At 39.5% G+C, this 19,989-nt stretch overlaps 3 protein-coding genes and 1 long non-coding RNA gene across 5 annotated transcripts in view; 2 read left to right on the forward strand and 2 right to left on the reverse strand.

The window, feature by feature from the left end:
• Positions 1-1,587: 1,587 nt before the first annotated feature.
• On the reverse strand, positions 1,588-7,725 carry LOC143375915 (uncharacterized). Its single transcript, XM_076825554.1, has 3 exons — positions 7,450-7,725; positions 3,489-7,204; positions 1,588-3,311 (listed from the first exon to the last, which is right to left on the reverse strand). The coding sequence occupies exons 1-3, from the start codon at positions 7,579-7,581 to the stop codon at positions 3,209-3,211; spliced, it is 3,951 nt and encodes a 1,316-aa protein (XP_076681669.1). The 5' UTR covers positions 7,582-7,725; the 3' UTR covers positions 1,588-3,208.
• Positions 7,726-7,996: 271 nt separating this feature from the next.
• The window catches only part of LOC143376041 (uncharacterized), a 37,838-nt gene continuing 25,845 nt past the window's right edge, over positions 7,997-19,989 (forward strand). Inside the window, exon 1 of the long non-coding RNA XR_013087020.1 lies at positions 7,997-8,046. This is a non-coding gene — a long non-coding RNA (uncharacterized LOC143376041). The remainder of the gene's footprint in view (positions 8,047-19,989) is intronic.
• Phtf (putative homeodomain transcription factor) lies at positions 8,871-16,181 on the reverse strand. Of its 2 annotated transcripts, XM_076826043.1 has the most exons (16): positions 15,612-16,178; positions 15,408-15,547; positions 14,526-14,737; positions 14,271-14,457; positions 13,182-13,318; positions 12,998-13,100; positions 12,576-12,776; positions 12,283-12,347; positions 12,018-12,187; positions 11,579-11,715; positions 11,091-11,400; positions 10,659-10,887; positions 10,457-10,552; positions 10,245-10,388; positions 10,067-10,162; positions 8,871-9,989 (listed from the first exon to the last, which is right to left on the reverse strand). In XM_076826043.1, exons 1-16 carry the CDS (start codon positions 15,635-15,637, stop codon positions 9,840-9,842), a joined length of 2,403 nt encoding a protein of 800 aa, XP_076682158.1. In that variant the 5' UTR covers positions 15,638-16,178; the 3' UTR covers positions 8,871-9,839. The 2 variants fall into 2 exon arrangements, with proteins under 2 accessions (XP_076682158.1, XP_076682159.1); XM_076826044.1 differs by lacking the exon at positions 12,576-12,776 and having other exon boundaries at positions 15,612-16,181.
• Positions 16,663-19,052, forward strand: Edem1 (ER degradation-enhancing alpha-mannosidase-like protein 2). The gene has a single exon (XM_076826045.1). The coding sequence runs from the start codon at positions 16,930-16,932 to the stop codon at positions 19,003-19,005; it is 2,076 nt and encodes a 691-aa protein (XP_076682160.1). The 5' UTR covers positions 16,663-16,929; the 3' UTR covers positions 19,006-19,052.

The following is a 19,989-nucleotide window of genomic DNA, read 5'->3' on the forward strand; positions in this document are numbered from 1 at the left end:
GCAGCAATGCAAACAAGAATTATTCAGTAGGTTGTAAACATAGATTAAAACAGTTTTTCCTCTAATTTATGACTTTCCTTGTATCGCGTTCACATTTTTATCCTCGTAAAAAGCATCGCACGATCTATAAATTAAAAACTATTTCCCACCAAAAGTCTCATTGCTTAAACTTACATGTTTTTACCCCTTTGCACTGAACGTGACGTTATCTGCTTAAAATACTTTCACGAACAGCGGTGAAATAGTTTTAAAATACATCTACTACTTATGGTTCATGCACCTTATCAATCTATAAGGTGATTCGCGGCGATATAGATCGCGCTGTAGAGATAAACGATCAATGGTATTGAAAGATTTCGTTTAATGTCTACACATGCTCCATTGAACTCGCTTCGCGATATTCCATAGATAATGCTTGCAACAACATTCTAGACAATGCGTGTATTGTACAAACGAGCAAGTAGATGAACGCGTTACGCGGTGTGATGATATATTGTCCGTAAATCGTCGTTCTATTTATAGAAAAATCGTGATTAGGAGCGTACTCGGATTCGTAAACACTATATTCTTTTCGGCACGAAATCATCGATCGTATTAATTTATCTCCGATGTACGTAAAAGCCTATGACATAACATTTTGAATAATACGCGGAGGTCTTTGATCGTATTGCATATGGATATGGATTCAGGTGGAGCTCGGTTAAATGGCAAGGTCGATCGACGTACAGCGAGCATTACCTACACGATTTTCACTACTTAAATGTCGCAAATGAGAGGTCTCGGTTGAGGTTAGCTTACAAAGGAACGCAACACGTGTCCGTGTAGCTTGTAACAATGGCATAGAAATTCCGCCCGCAATAGGTGGAACATATTATCTTTAAAAATTATACATATGCTGGTATAGCGGGCATTAGGGGAATACCCGATCGTCTCCTGCTTAACAGTTGGCTATGTATCTTGTTCGCTTATTTATCCATTGGTTTTGAAACCGCTCGTTTCGATTTCTTAGCCGTAAGACGAGAGGGGGCATTACATGATGAGTTTTCACCGTTACAACGAAATTCCTGGAATTGTTAATAAAAAGTACCAGATACCTTGCGATATGTAGTAAATCCATTTAAGAACGGGGGGATTACTCGTAGAGTTAAATAAAAATGCATTGTGCTTGATTGGTACAAGGAAATGGAATGATTCGACAGATAACTTAGAGCATGTAACTCGATTAATCATCTGGGAACTAGTATCGCGTATAGTACGATGTTCCATGGAATCCTTTTCGTTTGCGGTCGTGTATCTTGTATTATCACAGCACGTATAGCGATTACATGCGATTTCATTCCTACTTTTATCATTTGTAACGTTTGCTAGATAAAAAGAGTTTTCTTCGTGTACACACTCGAAACTACACTCAGTCGCGCAGGTTCTTAGGCAAAGCTTGTTGCGATACACAAGGCGCGATATATTATTTCTTTTTTTTTGTCGGCGTTACAGTCGGGGGAAGGTGTTTCAATGCTTAAGGATCGTTTAACATGTAATACAAAAAATCGCTTTATTTCAAAGCAATCGTAGTAGTAATGGGTTTTTATAAATTTTTTTTAGATACTATATTACATATGGCAATAAATATTTTAAAAAGTTGGAAAAAATATTCTACAATATCTTCACAGTAATAAAGTGTAATGTACTCCTGCTTTTTATATACACATTTATACAAACTTATGCATGTATAGAATTAAGAGCACGCTTATTAATAAATGTAACGTCTTCGTAAAAATGTGTTATTACAATTTCCCCAAGTATCGGCGTGAAAAAGCGACGCGTCGCGCAATTATATAACGCTGGCAAAAACTGAATGGCTCCTCCGCATTGTAATTTGCTCGTTGCTATCGTCTCATTAGTTTTAAAATGAATCATGGAAGCTATTGCTTTATCATTAGTTTAACATCACAGAACGGTTGCTTTTAATTTCTACCCACCCTCGCTGAACTTAATTTGTAGAGAAACATTGCCCAGCAGAATGCATCGAGAGGCTGCAAACAAGATTATTATTACTAAGGAATTCGTCACCCGTGCGTCGTCAAAATGTGAAACCGTTGATCAAACACCATAATGATTTCTCCCCGTGATTCTTTTTCTTTTTTATCTTATCAGGCTTGTATTCTCATACGTATTCTTCGTCAACTTATCAACTTCGGGAAACAACAGTTCGAAAGCAAGATACACATTGGAAGTATAAAATTTCTGCGATCACATGTAAAACTTACTTTAAGGGATGAATAATGTGTGTCGCCGCCAAACAATGCGTATAATAATCGCCTAACGTGTAATCCTATAAATACGTTCTGCCCTCGTTTCCAATGTACTGTGTACACATATACATTAATGAAAAATTGCACAGAGTTTAAATCGTAGATCCATGTGTTATCTATAAGATTGAGCTTTATACAGAAAGTTAAATATAAGTAACACGAAAAAAAAAATACCCATTACTATTCAATTTTCTTTTTATAACTAAAAACTACGTACAGCTGTATTATTACTCTACAGATTTCGAAATGCAAATGAAATATACATTATCCACAGAAATGTACACGTGCGCTCCCTTCAAAGAATACAAATTTTACAATGAGTTTCAATGAAATTTAATAACTATACAATTCAATATGTGTACATACACCGTAACTGCTCGCGTCTCCTCTGAACTCCCAAAGTGCAGTACTATACTACTTCAGAAACAAGTATCTTTAAAAAGTGTCCGTAGCTGTTTTAAAATATTTCTCAAGTGCGCGTTCCGATAATACTGCGTCGGATTCAATGTCCCTATAGAAATCAGTTGCTACTGAAGACGTCATTTCCGAACAGCTGGTTCATTAAAATATCCTGTACCCCCTCTAGTTAAGCTCAGCGCCGCATCGTTCTTTAAAATTCTTAATAAATTTCAAGAATTGTCAACCCATAGGAATCCCTCGAAATCTCCGAATAAAACATGTCCAAAGATTTAGACCTCCTTGCGTGTAGAATAAATTTTAAAGATACTATAACGTGAGTAATAATCTACAGACTTCGCTTGGTCAGACCAGTATTTATATTGAGTTCAAAAATATTCAATTCAAATATAGCGTAGAGTATATTACTAGGATCAACAACTAGAACTTTTTATATACACAAAGTAAAAGATAATTTAACACCTGAAACTACGTACTACTAGCTATGCCTGGTTAGACCTCCTACTTCTGCGAGAAGAACTTGAAAATAGTGGACGTGGTTTGTATAAGTCATCGCTTGAGTAACGCTGGCTGCTCCTGTGCCGGCTGAAATTGCATAACAAATCAATTGCAACGTGAAGAGTACAATCGGGAATAGCTAAGAACTAAAGCTGCATATTTATAAGAAAAAAAATAAAAGTCTGAAATTCTTACTCGGCAGAATAAAATTTGAGAGCGGATAAAAGTCAGAAAGTCGTCCACAAAGTTCATCATTTTACGTACCCTTTGTCTTCTTTAATTAAATTCGATGACGGTATTTTCTCACTGGTCGCAGATACGTCGCTTTCTGGACTCAGAGGCATAACAAAGTTCTCACCGTTTAGAAGCCCTTGCGGAGCGCATATGTTCGCCTGAAGCCGTTGCTTTTTAGACGCAACCAGCTTCCTTTTCTTTATACTACTTAGAGCATCCTCGTTAGGTAAATTCAGTGCTTTCTTATGGCCGTCATTGTTATTATTCGAGTTATTTAATAGTATATCCGTCAGTGGGCTAGACGAGTGTTTGCGTTTAGGCAAAGGCGGAGCCATAGCCTTCGGCATGGAAGATACGACTTGCCCCCCCAAACTCTCAATTATATCCTCCAAGGAACTGTTCTCTACCAATTCCAGCGACTCTAGGAAGCTGCAGAACTTCTCTGACCTCTCATTGTCCACTTTGAAGTAACGACAATCTTCGTTGTCCTCAGATGAAGCGGACTCTATGGCTTCTTCATCCTTAACGGCCGTCACAGGCTCTTCCTTAATCATACTTGTACTTATTTCAAACTGGCTGTACTCTTCAGCATCCTGAGAAACAACTTCCTCTTTAACCTTCGATATTGTAGGCATTTCCAGAATCTTCTCATCCTTTATATCAATCGAATCGTCATTTTCTCCATCCGATTGATTCGATATTCCGTCTTTGATAGTGTCACTCATGCCAGCGCTGACAGAATTAGGTTCCTGACATAGTTCGTCTTCCTCTGGTTTAGGCGTAACAGTCTCTTGCTTTATTACAACCTTGTCGAAGGGCGTTTCTATTTCTTCTCGCTTTGCTGCATTGCTTTCTACTGTGTCTTCTACGGCAGAAATTGTCTCCTTATTTCGCAATTCTTCCTCCCTGTCAGAGGACGTTGCCTGCACATCAGGACTCTCTTGCCGTGGCGTCACTTCCTCTATCGTCTTACTAGGGAGCGACTGGCTTAACGATTGCTGTATGCATAGTTCCATGTCCGACAATTTTAATTTCAAGTCGCAATGTGCTTCCAGCAAATCCTTGGTGCCTGCTTCTGTCTGCAGCATCATTATCGACCTCTCTTCCAATGTTAAATTGCTATGGTTCTCAGGGTATGGCTCTTCGTATTCCTCGTCTGGTATTTCTATTATCTGAACCCGCTCTTCGTCTGGCACGCTTTCGAAGTTGTCATTATTCGCTGCGTTCGACTGCGCCGGAGGTTCTGCCTTATGAAGCTTCTTCTCCGTCTTCCTATTCTCCCCAAGCTTCTGTTTCTCTATCTGCTTCCTAATTTTCATTAACTTCTTGGCCTCGTGTATGTTCTTCGCAAATTTCGGCTTCTTCACCTTCACTTCCCCCGAAGAGCTACCTTCGCCAAGCAACGGTCGTTTCTTCAGAGGCAAGTTATTGTCAGGTGGTTCCGGTTCCTGCTTAGCGTACGATTCATAGTTACTGCTGCCATCCGTTGTGTACCCCGCGTTCGACCCTGACGCCTTATCCAACTTGTAACTGGACTGCTCCGACGATAATTTCAATTCGCTCGTGTGCGCCTCCTCGATATTGTCAGACGTCTCGCTACCGGAATTACTCATGTGATTCGCCTCTTTGGATAAACTCGACGTGCCCGACTTGCTATTCGTGATGCTAGAACTGGAATTACTGGATTGTGAGCTTTTGCTACTCGAGCCGTTCGAACCGTCTCTGTCCGTGGAGCGCCGGTCGTTAGAATTTTTCCTCAAGCTAGAATGATCATCCTTCGGCTTCGACTTCTTCTCTTCTCTACGCTTCTTCTCCTTACTCTGCGAATCACTTTTACTCTCCTTTTTACCGTCCAATTTCTCATTCCGCGTTGAGCTTTTATTCTGTACGTGATTCTTCGGATCCTTCTTGCCATTTACTTTATCACTGCCCGACTTAATGTCCTTCTTCGCTTCGGACCTCTCCAGTTTCTCTTCCTTCTCGCTTTTAATAATCTTCTTTATGTCTTGTTTGTCTGACCTCTCCGTTGAGTCGACTTTAGTACTCAGATGGTTCTTAGACTTCGCATCTTTCGAGCTGCGTCTTTCGTCTCGCTTGCCCTTATCTTTCGATTCGCTTCTCCTCTCTTTCCCATCGACTTTGTCCGACGTCCTAACAGTCTTAATTTCGTGGGAACTCAACGAGGAATTTTTGGAAGAGGAACTTTTGTGATCCTTTCTATATGATTTCTTATCCTTCGGAGAGTCTTTCCTGTCTTTGTTCTCCTTGTTCGGCTTCCCTTCCTTGTCTTTGTTCAACTTCTCCTTCTCCGTTAGTTCCTTCTTTTCTCTGAGTTCCCTAATTTTCTCTTTATAGAGATCTTTTAGATCCTTTCCCTCCTTGCTGACGCTATCCTTTTTATCCGTCTCCTTGATCTTATCGTCCTTCGTCTTCGCGTAATTATCCTTCTCCGAATCCTTACTCTTCTCCGCGCCGTCTCTCGGCTGATCGCCTTTGTCTTTCGATTTACTTCTATCGTACTTGTCGTACTTTGTACTGCTGTGACTTCTTTGCTTCTTCTTGTCACTGCTCCTGTCCCTGCGGTGCTTTTCATCCCTCACGTGATTCTTCTCCCTCGACTTTGATTTAGACTCGCCGTCCCTACTCCTGTCTTTGTTATTCTTGTGCTCGTACTTATCCTTCGCGCTGCTGTCCATCGCGTCGCGAGAATTCTCTTTAGAGGACAGGCTGTTCTTCGCAGCTTTAGAATCTTTAACATCTTGCGCATCTTTACCTTTACTTAATTCAAAAATATTCTTACTTCTATTCCTACTGGACTCGTATTCCCGGACCGCTTTAAAATTCTCTTTAACATTCTTAGCATCGCATCTGTCTTTATTCGCTTCGTCCTTCAGCGAATCGTGCAACGGCGTAGACGCATGATTCGAGGATCCGTAGTCTGTCACGATCGACAACCGCGAATCCGAGGAGACTTTGCTCAGCTGCGAATCCTGGTTACTGTAATCGAAGTTGTCCCTCGACAGCTCGTTACAGAAATCAGGGCTTCTCGATCTGTGGCTGGTCAGCTCCGATATTCCTGATAGATGCGAATCGTTCGAGATATTAGACTCGTTCAGGTTCATGATGTCTATCGGCTCGAAAGTCGGGCTATCTTCCTCGTCCTCTTCCGTCTTGTCGTCCGATTTCCCGGAGATATTTAAATTTAAATTACTACCAGTCTTATTAAAAGCTTTACCATTCTCGCCTTTCTCCTCCGAATATATTTGCCCGTTCTCCAGGCTGTTAATTTTATTCCTCTCCACGGGGATATCCTCCTCTTGCGATTTCTGTTCGTAAAACAACTTCTCCTCTTTCCTCGCCTCTAGATCCTCCATCGCGTCCACCGATTCCAAAGACACGTCTTTCAAGCTATTCTTGTCAGACTCCGGAGAGACGGGATCCAAATCCTTAGGTAATAAATCTTTAAGGCCACACGCGCCGTTTCTTTCTTTCGCCTTCGGCCTTTCTATACCTAGAAATTTGTATACTACATCCTCGATCTGAGACATGAAGACAGAATACACTTTTGGATTTACTACTTGATCCACTATGCGCTCTACACCGGCATCCAAATACGGAGCCTCGTGTATGTGCTTGCGCAAAGTCTCCCTCAACTGATTTTTGTTCAAATCCGGCTTCCATGGTTGCTTGTCGAGAAACGAGTTTACCGATCCCTCGACTCTCGTGCGTAAATTCTGATACGCCGGCTGTAACGGAAGTGATATAAATTACCATTAACGATAATCCTGTATTCCCAGTCGTCGCGGAGAAATAGTCCACGGCTACTGTTACGTGTGCAAACGTAGCGTTTGAAAAGTATAAATAAATGTAATACAGCGGTAATTGTGTCTCAAGGTAGCGAAACGCTATTTTAGAATGGCTTCTCGAAACTGTGGGAATTATCCCAGGTTTTGGAGACAGTGAATATGTTGGTGAGAAAATTAATGCGTACCTTTGTATCAACATCAGCGATACATTCTTTACGAAATTGATCGAAGATCCCTTGAGATTTAACTTCCCCAACGATGTGATCCACTAATCGTGGATCACCCGCCAACAGGGTGTTGGACAAACCCAACTCCATACTAAGTAATCTATTCAAAACAATTGTAATTCACTTGAACACTATACAACCATTCATTTTCGTGATCGAAGTCATCCCGTGAAACAGTATGCAGCCATACTCCTCTGGCTTTGCGTTAGGTTAAACACCGTATCTGTGTGAGTGAGGAATAATAATCAGTGATGCCAATCCATTTTACTTCTTTATTTACGACCATAGAGTATAAACTCGTGAAGAGGCGTAACGTAGATGTTTGTATCGCTGGTAAGTTTTGCAGCGGGTGATTATTACACTACGACTGGCACTAGGAAATTGAAATACAAGAATTACCAGATCTTCAGTGGAATGATCGGGAATTACATAAACAATTTGTTTATTTACACGGGCATTTGTATTCTGAGGTTTTTGGGTACTGATCGCACTAATATTGTCACTATGGGCGAATTCCACTTACGCCCAAATCGCCCGTGATTTTCATTAAAGTAGGTTTTTCTATACGCGACTGGACGCAAAGTTGATTTTCTCGAAAATGAAGCGCAATATCATAAAATTTTATTCCTTTTTCTCGATTTATTTAATTGTTATGAGTCGAAAAGACACAGTAACTTTTTTTGATATCGCGCTTCATTTTCGAGAAGATTGACTTTGAAATTCTTGACGTTGCATCCAGTCGCGTATGGGAAAACCTACCTTAATGAAAATTGCGGGCGATTTGGGCGTAAGTGGAATTCGCCCTATATTGCTTCTAAAAATCAGGGCCGGTGTAAACTTTTTGGGAGGCCGGGTTCTATAATTTTGCGAGGCAAAAAAAAAACGTATTTATATGTATGTACTTCTAAATTTTATAATAATAAATATGTATACATAGGGCCCCGCAAAACTTACGATTAACTTTTCATGGACCGCGGGGCCTTTTAAAGGAATTGTGTAATAAAAAGTATCGATGTACACGGCCCCGCAAAATTTACGATGGGCTTTTCGTGGACCGCTGGCCCAGATTCCGGTGAAGTAGGGGGCGAAGGAGCATTCGTTCGTTTGATATAAACGCACCTTAACGTAAGCGCCATAGATAAAGAATAATATGTACCATATAGATAGGCATCTCTCCAGGTTTTAGTGGGACATGTTGCAGCGCCACAAGCGTCGTGACATGAAGTGAAACAAGAGCGGGAAATCTCTAATCCATTCCATTATTAACTCTGTTTTCTTTAAGATCTTGACAGAATATTTGAACTTTGCAACAAAAAGAATAGTTTTCGTAACAATTATGAAGGATAAAAATGAAATTAGAATTTTCATTGACACATAAATCTGGGTCCTATTATTTTCTCATTTATTTAACACATATAGATACACTTAGAATCGTTTTAAAAATAACTTAGACGCAATCAGATAAATTCTTGCACAGGTACTATTTTTGTAGTATGTTATAATACACTATTTATATAGAAAGTTTCCGAACACATCTGTACAAGAGTTACGATTATTGCGCGCACCGTAATTTTCAGTGGCAGGTGGGTTTAAAAATTTACCTTATCAAAATTGGCGCGATTTACAATTTCGATCGCAAGATTCGTAACTTTGCAAAGATGCATATACACATATAGTGCTTGTAGTAAAGTAGAGAAGAATAGTATGTATTATATTATTTATATATATATCTATAACAGATATATTAGTTCGTGTCTACTTTGCATACATTATACAAAACATTGTTTGTTGTATAAGTATTTACACTGCATTATTTACACAGTATTTAAACATTGTAAATATACAGAGCACCAATAACTATATATATGTATATATATATATATCTAAACAGTTCGTTAAGTATCATTAACAATCACATCTAATTTCTGCTATTCGTAAAATATGTCGAAAAACATGTCAATTAACAACAGATTGCATCGCTACTATTATTCTTCTCGTGCTAATATAAAGATTCTGATTGAAAACTAAACAGTCACAATATATTTTAATAGAATAATATGGAAAAATAATGAAGTGACTAAGATGACGCCACGAAGAAATACATTCCGCTAGGTTTCTCCTTAACAAACTAAAATAATTTACTAATCCAACACGACGCTGGAAACTATTTATAAAAGATTGCGAACTAAAACATAAAATCTCTAGCAATTATAAGAAACAATTGAAGTAAGCTATTAAGAAATGTTTATTTGAATGATCAATAACTAAATTCAATTATCTTCGTTAATCGTTCAACATCGTCGAGGTAGTTATACGAAAATAAATATTTCATATAGTATTATCTTTCTCTATTTGATTTTTATCTTATGCAACTTGAGCTTGAACCCAAGCAATTCTGAAAGCACTCCTGAGAGAGCGGATAGTAATACCACTTTCGTGATCGTGTATAGGTAGGGATTAGCAGATAAGCCAGATATTTTAAATGGACTTTCAAGCTCCTGTAAATTGTGTAATTTGCAAAATAATCGATCACATATAACGGCGAACTAATTGCAAGTATAAATATAGTATTTACCTTGATCAAATCTGCTGCCAATTTGAGTACATTATTTGCTACCATCAGCTCTTCCTTTTTATGCGGCTTCTGTTCTATTTGCAAATATAAGTTAATCTAAAAGCAAAACAGTGGGTATTATTTCTATTCAAAGCAAGAACGTCGTATACTTCGAAACAGAGTCATTTTCTACAATTACCTGCTCAGTGATCAAGACGGAAAGATTTCTGTATTTTTTATTGATCTTTGTACCCAGCGTCATGAAGCGCAATATAAATATCCCGAGGGAGAAGCTCCAAAACAGTGCTTCGACATTGTATCGGGAATGCAGACTTTCAAGGTCCTAAAACGATAATATTTACAAAATACTTCGATGTCGCTGTACCGCTATTTCGTATTTTTCTGCGTTACCTTAATTAACTCCAAGCTCACGAACGACAGCAATAATAAGGTAACAATAAATACTGCTGATACTATTACATCCACGGAACGCTGAGGACCTCTTCTCTATAATAAATAATGAACTTACCAGAATTTGTATAACGTAAAAATAAGTTTGATGCACTTCTCCCTCTCTTATTTAAATCGGCTAGTAAAATCGTATCTGGATTACCTTCAGGTAAGATCTAACGCTCAACCACAATTTTATATTTCGCACTTTGTTCAATCGAAAGTGCGGCAAATCTGACTTCCTCGCACGCCTCGACGATGTCAAATGCGAGAACAATTTAGCGTATAAGAGTCTTTGCTTGTAAGTACGCTCTGCCACTGCTAATAAAAAAAATAGTAAACAGGACAATATGAGCCTCTCGAACGCTGATGTAATCACCACCATACGTTCCCTGAAATCAATTGGCTGGTTTATCGACTTTTTAAGCAAAGATTATTGTTACTACCGTTGTAGTAGACATATAAAGGCAGTCGCGCATTTTGGCGAAGCGCAGCGACAATTATTTGATTATTATTAATTCCTTCGATTCGCTTCGCCGCGCTTCGGCAAAATGCGCGACGACCTTTGGATTTATCCACCGCATACTGCACCTACCAAAGATTCGCTCCAAATGCTACAGCTATCACTTTAGATAAAATATCACTATACGTTTCCAAATTGACGTAAGTCAAGTCATTTGGTATCAAGGAACTGGTTATATTACTACTATTGTCCATTCCAACGTGGTCGCTTAGTCGTTTGATGGATGGTATCAGTGACAACACCACGCTAAGCATCAGACCTCCGTAAAAATAATTCATGCTCTCAGGCATTGACTCTACTCTAGCAATAATCGCTGAACTGATGTCCAACACCGATAATTCAGCCTTTTTTATATCACGTCGTGTCCATATAGTGCACGAAACTGAAATACAAACGATGTTCGTTTATTACACCTTTATCGAAAATGTTCGTTTTATATGCTACGCTATTCAAAATTAACTTTGGGACAGTGCTTGAGCTATACTAAATTCAATTTAGAAATGCGAATAATCAATATTGTAGAAAGTAACATTTTTAATTTTTGTTGTAGAATACGTTACCACGATCGTATGAAGCGTAACTAGAACTAAGCATTATGGAGGGTGGTAATTCAAATTCCCAAGAAAATGGATGCTCCACGAATTCTCCATAATTTTTGTTAGTCTCGCTGTGCAGGTCGGACTCCTCGAGTTCGGAGCTGTAAGAATTTCCATTCATGAAGGCACAATTTCATTTAATACGAGAGCGAAGGACAGAGCGATCAAAAAATGAAAAAAGCCCAGTTGGCAAACGTTTCGGGACACTCTGAACACCCGTATCAGAATTACAAAGAAATTTACCGGCGTGTAGTATGAAAATTATGGGAAACAAAAAAAGAATATAGTGTTTGGATAGAATAATAATTTTTTTGGAAGAGGGAGCCCTGGGACCTTTTGGGCAGGGGCCCAGGCGGCAATAGTAGCAGAAAGAACTTAATTATACAACAATGTAATCTTGCACCTGTCGCTACAGTCGTCACTATTCGTGGTCACTCCCATCCACTCAGTAGCAGAGGTTGTAGCCTCCGTCAAATGATGCGTAGCGGCTTCTTCGCACTCTCCCTCTTCCTCGCTTTCACACTGTTGTCGACCTTCCCTTGGTCGAATTGTTATGGGACTCTCATCCTTATCCTTTAAAGCAAAATAGCTTGAAATCTTAGTATCCGTCTACGTTTTTAAAAGCGATACACGGTTAATAAAAATAATAACAGAACACGAATCCTCACCTTTTTAGTAGAAGCTTCTCCTTCGCTCTTCGAAGAATTGTCGTCTGTCTTCATTAACTTCAGCGCTGCGTGGAAAACAATCGTTTAGCTAATACACCATTTTACGTTCCCAACAAAGATCGATGCTAACAAGCAATTCAAAGCCTGCTTCAGTAAATATTCTACTTCTGAATAATATATTTAAATATTTCTTGTACTTAAAATATCAAAATCTGTTACTCCCGATAAACACGTCGCATTTCACATTACTTTATTACATATAAACACTGATTAACAATCGCTACAAATCGAACCTGAAAATTTAGGTTGCAATAAGTTCTGTCGAAGGATGTGCTTCTCCTTGTTCTTATGTAACGAATCTTTCTTATGCTTAGGATTTCCTACTGTCGCTCGCGCAACGCCTTTATCGTTATCACTAGATACATTTCCATTTAAACTCTCAAATCCGTCATCATCTTGATGTACATTCTTTATAATTTGATCTGGACCATTATCTGTGGCAGAAATGTAATTCGCGTTTAATTATAAATCTGTACATTACATTTTTAACCATAAGTATACAGTGGCGCGCAAATGTTTCCGGCGAGATGATTTTTTCAATTTTTCTCCCGAAAGCTTTTCTTCTAAAGACTTTGCTTTTCGAAGAAAAATTGAATGGATCACCTGTTCGGGAACTTTTGCACGCCGCTGCATGTAAAGCGTATAATATACTAACTCGATTGAGTTTGACTAGTAGAAGCTTCATTGGTAGGAAGAGAATCGTTCACAGCCACGTTGATTGGTTCGTTATCACAGGGTGCTTGAGCAGTCACAAATTCCTACATAAATATACGCAATTTTAGAAATGAATATTAAAAATCTAACGCGTATAAGTTTCTGAAATAATTAACTGCAGTTACCTGAGGCCGACTGACAGACAAAGAATTTTCAATTATAACTTTCTTAGCAAATCGCACAGAAGTTAACACTTCGCGACTTACGGTCGTAGCCTTTTCGGAAGCTGTATCTTGAGATAATTTGGAGTCTTCCTGCAAACCTGTAAACCCGGTGATAATATAAATTTATGGTATTGGTTTAAGGGGGTACTCTGGCGCAACTACCTGTTTTTCAACATCATCTTTGGGAATTTATTCAACAAAAACTATAAGTTTATACTGTCCGGAGTTTTGCGTGCATATTAAGGCATGTTTGAAGTAATACTTAGAATTTTTTTAGCTTTTTTATCGCATATATACGTAGATGTAAATTTGGTTCTAATAAATTAAAACCTCTTTCGTTGAAAAAGAAATAGAAGGAAACGACCAATAAAAAAAATCTCCCCGCGTGCCATAGCCATCCGCATATAGTTTCTAACACATTCTGGTTTTTTGATTTTAGAAGCACCGTTTCGTCAGAAAACCGTCAACCAGATTTTTTGCAGCGCAAAGTTACTGGTCCTGTACAGCTTGTAAATCTGCTTCAAATAAATTAAAAAAAAAAACAATTCGTGTAACTTAAATATCCAATAAAAGTCCTGAAACTTTCAAAAAGATTCATTAAGTACAGTGGCGGATTTAACAGGGAGGCTGATGAGCAGTTGCCGCCTAGGCCCCTGCACAGAAGGCCCCCACAGGGCCCCATGACCAAAAAAAAAATTATGATTAAGTATAGGTATACAAATACTACATTTTTTTTTCGTACTACTACACATGCACGTTTTTAGTAAACTACCTCTTCATTTTCCCCTCAAAATGGGCCCCTCAGAACGTTTGCCACCTGGGCCTTTTTTCTTAAATCCGCCACTGATAAAGTAGTTTACCACCGACTATATCTGTGTACATATGCGCTGAAACAGCTCAAAAAAATTCTGTGTATTACTTCAAACACACCTTAACATGCAGGCAAAACGCCAGATACTATAAACGTATACTTTCCGTTAAATAAATTCCCAAAGATAGCGTTTAAAAGCAGTCAGTTACACCAGAGGACTTCCAGGAACAAAAGCTTACGTAAGTTTTGTCTCGTTCTTGATTTCCCAACACGGCACCTAGCGTGCCGTGAACGCCTCACTACTCTCGGTTTACTTTGCCCATCGGTTACCGCGGGGCCCGAATGAGTCGACACGATGTGGGAATGAACAATGCAGAGAGTTAGCATCATAATAGCAGGTATTAATACTTCCGACATTGTTACGATCTACAAATAAATATTCAATCCATCAAATGTTTATCCACATTTTGTATCTAAGTATAATTATCTCATACATCGCTTTCGTTCTCCTTGGCCATTTGATAGAAGTACAGACACATGTTGATCAACTGTAAACTGTATAGTAACAAGAACAACGAGAAAATCTTCAAACTAGTCTGCTGTATCCACCAGTTTCTATATATCGGAAGTAGTAAGAGACGTTGTAGCGCCAAGCAAGCTACCGTCGACAGTCCATGCTTTGGCTTGGCTTTCGGGAAAGAAGAACCTGCGCAGATTAATATTATATTACAATTAGAACTCACGTAGATATAAATTCAACGTTTAAAGACTAATTATTTACAAATAGATTTCAGTTTCAAAAGTAAGTCAAACGTATACAGTAAAGGTAGGCTCTCACTACACCTTGCCTCGCCTCGGAGCAACTTCTTTTCCCACTCACATCTAGGCTTGTGTTGCCTCAGGTTTTCCATACCCGAAGTTATCTGAGCTTGCCTCGGTTCATGTGTTTGGTCAGTTGCTCAGAACCTCTTCCTTCCTTTTTTAGCAGTCACCGAAAGTGGTGGCATTGCATCCACTCACACTACAGCTCGCCTTGCCTCTCTTTCTCAAAATATTCTCCAGAAAGAATCCGCGGCTTGGAGTCGCGCCGAGGCAAGGCGCAGTGTTAGTTAAATTGTCCAAATACATATGAAAAGTATAGGACGAACAAAATGAGGCGAGGCGAGGCTTAGTAAGAGCCTACCTTAAGTTTTCTTCTGGGTTTGCCAGCGATATGATTTATCTATGAATTGAAATTGTTAGTTTCTTATGGCATTCTGAATGTATATTAATTTCTATCGTCTACTATTATGGTCTGCAAACTTGGAGCCACATAAATACATCTCGTTTCATACTTTTCAATTAGGCGATTCATAATTTTGCATCGCACATCTCACCTCGCACGAGATCCACATCGATAAGCTCTGTTTTGAGTTTCGCAGTTCTCATCGGAACGTGCGTGAAGCCCCCGAGAATGTGTTGTTCGATGGTCTTTTCCCATTGCTGCTTGTCGTAAGTACCAATTTTCTTCTGATACCTGAGGCATTAACATCGTGTTTAGTGCAATATTAGCTATATAGGTGACGTATAAAGCGTCTTACCAATAAACCAGCTGATTCAGCTTCATTTTCGTCGGCCGCTGTAGCAGTCACACAAACTGACTACGAATTTTCAAATTTATCGAATAATTAGGCGCGTCTGAACGAACGGAAGATAATTTTCCGTGTGCTTCTGTTGATAAATTTAAAGAAACTGTTGCTCCCATAATATACAAGAAACGATGTTGAGGCAAGAATTTTCTCTCTTCACGGTATTCGAGGAGGCATGAAATACTCGACGCTCGCCTTGCATTTATAATAATTTTCACGCCATTGTCCGGGACTCGGGATTGTCAAATGATCGACGATAACGATCGTCGTAACAATCAAGCAGCAGAATTGCCACTGATTGTCTTCAATTTACAAGTGTTTACTGGTGAAATCTGGTACAGGTCTGCCATGCATCAAACATTTCTCATACTAACAAAAGCCCTGTCGTCGACGAAAGTGTCGCGCCGTTGACACTCGCATCTCCCTGCCTCGAGGAAATTACAGAACTCGCGTGGCCAGTGGCGGCCCACCAATCCTATGGTAATAAGCGCGGAGCAGCAGCTTTCATTGGTCATCATTCGTATTTCCTTATTTTCCCCATTTTCTTCGAAAGAGCTCGGAAAGACTAAAAAGTCCTCTCGAATCATTGTAATCGCATTATCGCGTGTTAAGTATCATTCCGCGATGAGCATTTTAACGCATTTCACGATAATTTCGTTACAGAGAACCGAGAGCTTTTGACCCGCTGCGTTCCGAAAGAAATGTATAACTATCGATCTCGTAACATCACGTTCTGAATTGACTGAGAATTTTTCTGGAAATTTTTTAATATTACGAGACGAATTGCGTAAAGGTTATGGGTATCAGATAATACTTTTCCTCGCTACTATTATTATACGAAGTATCTAAGAACTTCAAATACGATGTATTTATTTAAGGAAAGTAAAAGGATGTAGAAAGACCACGTTAACATCAAATATATTGACTTAATTTCCTCTCGTATCCCTATCACGTGTATTTCCTACTGTGTACAATTTTTTATGTATGTAAATAGATTAGCGCATGCTTCCACAAGCGTTCCGTTCAATTCCGTTGTACATATATCTTGCGCGTAAAACATGATTGCACACGCAAGAGCAACATGTTCCGAACGACGTGTCAAGTATAACGAATGAGAGCAAGTTACGTAGTGTTCGAACGAATGTCGCTTTATAAGTTCCACCATTCTACTTGAGTGATGCCACGTTTCAAGAAGAACCGCCTTTTATTTCGCACACGCATTACGATTACCAGAATCATTAATTGATTCGCGAAGTAAATAGTCGCCGAGATGTCTCCTCTCGGCGTGGCGTTGCTTTTCGGTCTTCTATCTTCCATAAACGGGCTCCGCGAGTACGAGAAGAAGGATCTGGTCACTTTAAGGGAAGAAGTGCGTTCCATGTTCGATCACGCTTACTCGAGTTACTTAACGTACGCCTATCCATACGACGAGCTGCGCTCGTTGAGTTGCGACGGGTTCGACACCTGGGGCAGCTTCTCGCTGACGCTCATCGACGCTCTGGACACCCTGGCGGTGATGGGCAACTTCTCCGAATTTCGTCGCGTGGCAGAGATCATAAGTGCCAGGGCCAACTTCGAAGCCAACATAAACGTCTCCGTGTTCGAGACTAACATACGAGTAGTCGGAGGATTACTCAGCGCCCACCTCCTGTCCCGTAAAGCAGGCGTCAGCCTTGAGCCCGGGTGGCCCTGCAACGGCCCGCTGCTGCGCCTCGCGGAGGATATGGCCAAGCGATTGATCGCGGCCTTCGATACGCCCACGGGGATGCCGTACGGCACAGTTAACTTGAAGTACGGAGTACCCAAAGGCGAAACGAGCATCACGTGTACCGCTGGCATTGGTACGTTTCTGCTGGAGTTCGGCACGCTCTCTAGATTAACGGGGGATCCGTTGTACGAAGAAGTAGCCATGAACGCTATCAAAGCATTGCATTATTATAAATCGAACATTGGGCTGGTTGGAAACCACGTGGATGTATTAACGGGCCACTGGACGGCTCAGGATTCTGGAATCGGCGCAGGGGTCGATTCTTACTTCGAGTATCTAGCGAAGGGCACGTTGCTATTCCAAGATCCACTGCTGGCCATGATTTTCCACGAGCACAAGGCTGCGATTGAAAAGTACATTCGCAGAGAAGACTGGCACTTGTGGGTCTCCATGACCAAAGGTCTAATCACCTTGCCAGTGTTTCAATCTTTAGATGCTTATTGGCCCGGAGTACTGAGCCTGTTCGGCGAGATTGGGGACGCTATGAAGTCGTTGCATAATTATCATCATGTTTGGAAGCAGTTTGGCTTTACGCCGGAATTTTATAATATTCCTCAGGCCGAAGCAGGCACTAACAGAGAAGGGTATCCGCTGAGGCCGGAGCTTATAGAATCAGTTATGTACTTGTACAGGGCGACCGGCGATCCCTATTTGATACAAGTGGGCATAGATATTTTAAGGAGCCTCCAGCACAGCGCTAAAACTACCTGCGGCTATGCGACTATCAATGATGTTAGGGACCATCGAAAGGCAGACAGAATGGAGAGCTTTTTCCTAGCTGAGACGACGAAGTACCTTTATCTTCTTTTCGATCCTGATAACTTTATTCATAATACTGGCCAGCAAGGGGAAGTTATCGAAACTCAATGGGGCCAGTGTATCGTAGATGCGGGGGGATATGTTTTCAATACAGAGGCACACCCTATAGATCCCGGGGCGCTTTACTGTTGCCATCGAAGCCAGAATTTGTTTGCGGATCAACAGGCAACATTATGGAAATTTATTCCTGTTAATGATCAGAGAGAAGCGGAAAGTACGGAACGGGATATGCCTGATGAAGAAGATGGTAAAAATAAGGAGGATGATAAGCAACCGATTGAGATTGTGAAGCTGTCTGAAATGAGGCATGCTTTCGCGAGTAATGTAGAAAATGGTGTTGATGAAAATTCAGGGGATTCTGTTGCCTCTGGAAATGATCAGGCTGATGAGGTTGCTCTAAAACAGAAGGAAGACGAATTAAGTACAAACGAGGAGGATTCAGAATCTCTGAAAGTACAAGTGGTGGCACCACCGTCGGTAATTTATAAGGCTGACGATAGCGAAAATATTGATACTTTTGAAATACCCTCTACCCCTGATGGAGATTATTCTACGCCTGCTATAAGGAATAATACCGAAACGTTTGTTAAACCGAGCAATGCAAAGGTGACAAGATTCGAGCCACAAATATTATTAGAGAATATTAGAAAAAGAAATTTATATCCTACAAATATTTCTGCAAAATTGAATTATCAAATCTTGTCTTGCCAATCGCAATCATTCCTGCAACGTATATCAATCATAGGAGAATTTTTTTAATGTTACATGCGAAAATATAGATTAAAAGCATATGTTGATTATTTCAATACTATTTCTATTTATTTTAGTAGTAATTACTTTAATATGATATCAAACCTAAGTGGAAATCCTTAACTAATACGGTAGACTGTACATAATATACTTGTTACTTGATTCTTTCTCTTTAATTTTATTTCAATTGTAGAAATGTTTACTTCAACCTATTTGGGTAATTTAACGTAATAATATATATTTACCGAGTTTATCAATGTAACTGTTTAATGTTACAAAATGTATAAAGAAGTGTTGAAACCAAATTTTAATTCTTCGTTTTGTAAATCATTTTTAAATTGGAGCGCGAATTCAAGTGCTGCCCTCTGAGATTATAAGAAATATTGTATCATAGAGGAGGTATGGTATAGACCTAACATCCAATGCATTTTTCTCACTGATCTGTATCTACCAGCTATTTAATAGCGAATTCGGTATCTCGCACTAACTCTGTGCTAGTTCCAGAAAATGACTTGGATTGGTTGATTCTTATAGAGCTATCTTCGTCTCTATCAGAAACAACCAATCCAAGTCATCTAATACCTTATAATAGGTATTTCTCCCGGTTTAATGGGACATTTTGCAGCGCCACGAGCGACGCGTGTTATGAAGTAAAACGAGAGCGGGAAATCTCCATTTAAATTTATTAATAGCTTATTGTTAGACAAAACACGATCACGCATTTTCAGTCTTTTGTTTATAATTTGATGTTAGAAACGATAGAAAATGTGTGACCATGTCCCAAACACTAAGTAGTTATTGGCCACTGAGTGTTTCGCCTGAAAAAGAACACATAACAATGCTGTTCATATAATTTTATATAATAAAATGGGAAATACAGTACACGTACAAATTTAAAATTGTAAATTCTTAAGGTGTAATTTATTGTAACCAACATTTCTACTAAGATTATCTATAATGTTTGAAAAGAAAGACTACAATAACGTATATAAT

This window comes from Andrena cerasifolii, chromosome 13 (assembly GCF_050908995.1).
Source record: "Andrena cerasifolii isolate SP2316 chromosome 13, iyAndCera1_principal, whole genome shotgun sequence".
NCBI classification, from domain to species: Eukaryota; Metazoa; Arthropoda; class Insecta; order Hymenoptera; family Andrenidae; genus Andrena; species Andrena cerasifolii.

Coding starts and splice junctions, on each gene's coding strand:
- Edem1 (XM_076826045.1), top strand. CDS start 16,930: ATGTCTCCTCTCGGCGTGGCGTTGCTTTTCGGTCTTCTATCTTCCATA.
- Phtf (XM_076826043.1), bottom strand. CDS start 15,637: ATGAAGCTGAATCAGCTGGTTTATTG. Junction 14,738..15,407: donor CGATGTGGATCTCGTGCGAG/GTGAGATGTGCG, acceptor TAATCTGCGCAG/GTTCTTCTTTCCCGAAAGCC. Junction 10,553..10,658: donor GCGTTAGATCTTACCTGAAG/GTAATCCAGATA, acceptor TATTTATTATAG/AGAAGAGGTCCTCAGCGTTC.
- LOC143375915 (XM_076825554.1), bottom strand. CDS start 7,581: ATGGAGTTGGGTTTGTCCAACACCCTGTTGGCGGGTGATCCACGATTA. Junction 7,205..7,449: donor TCGCTGATGTTGATACAAAG/GTACGCATTAAT, acceptor CTTCCGTTACAG/CCGGCGTATCAGAATTTACG. Junction 3,312..3,488: donor TTAATTAAAGAAGACAAAGG/GTACGTAAAATG, acceptor ATGCAATTTCAG/CCGGCACAGGAGCAGCCAGC.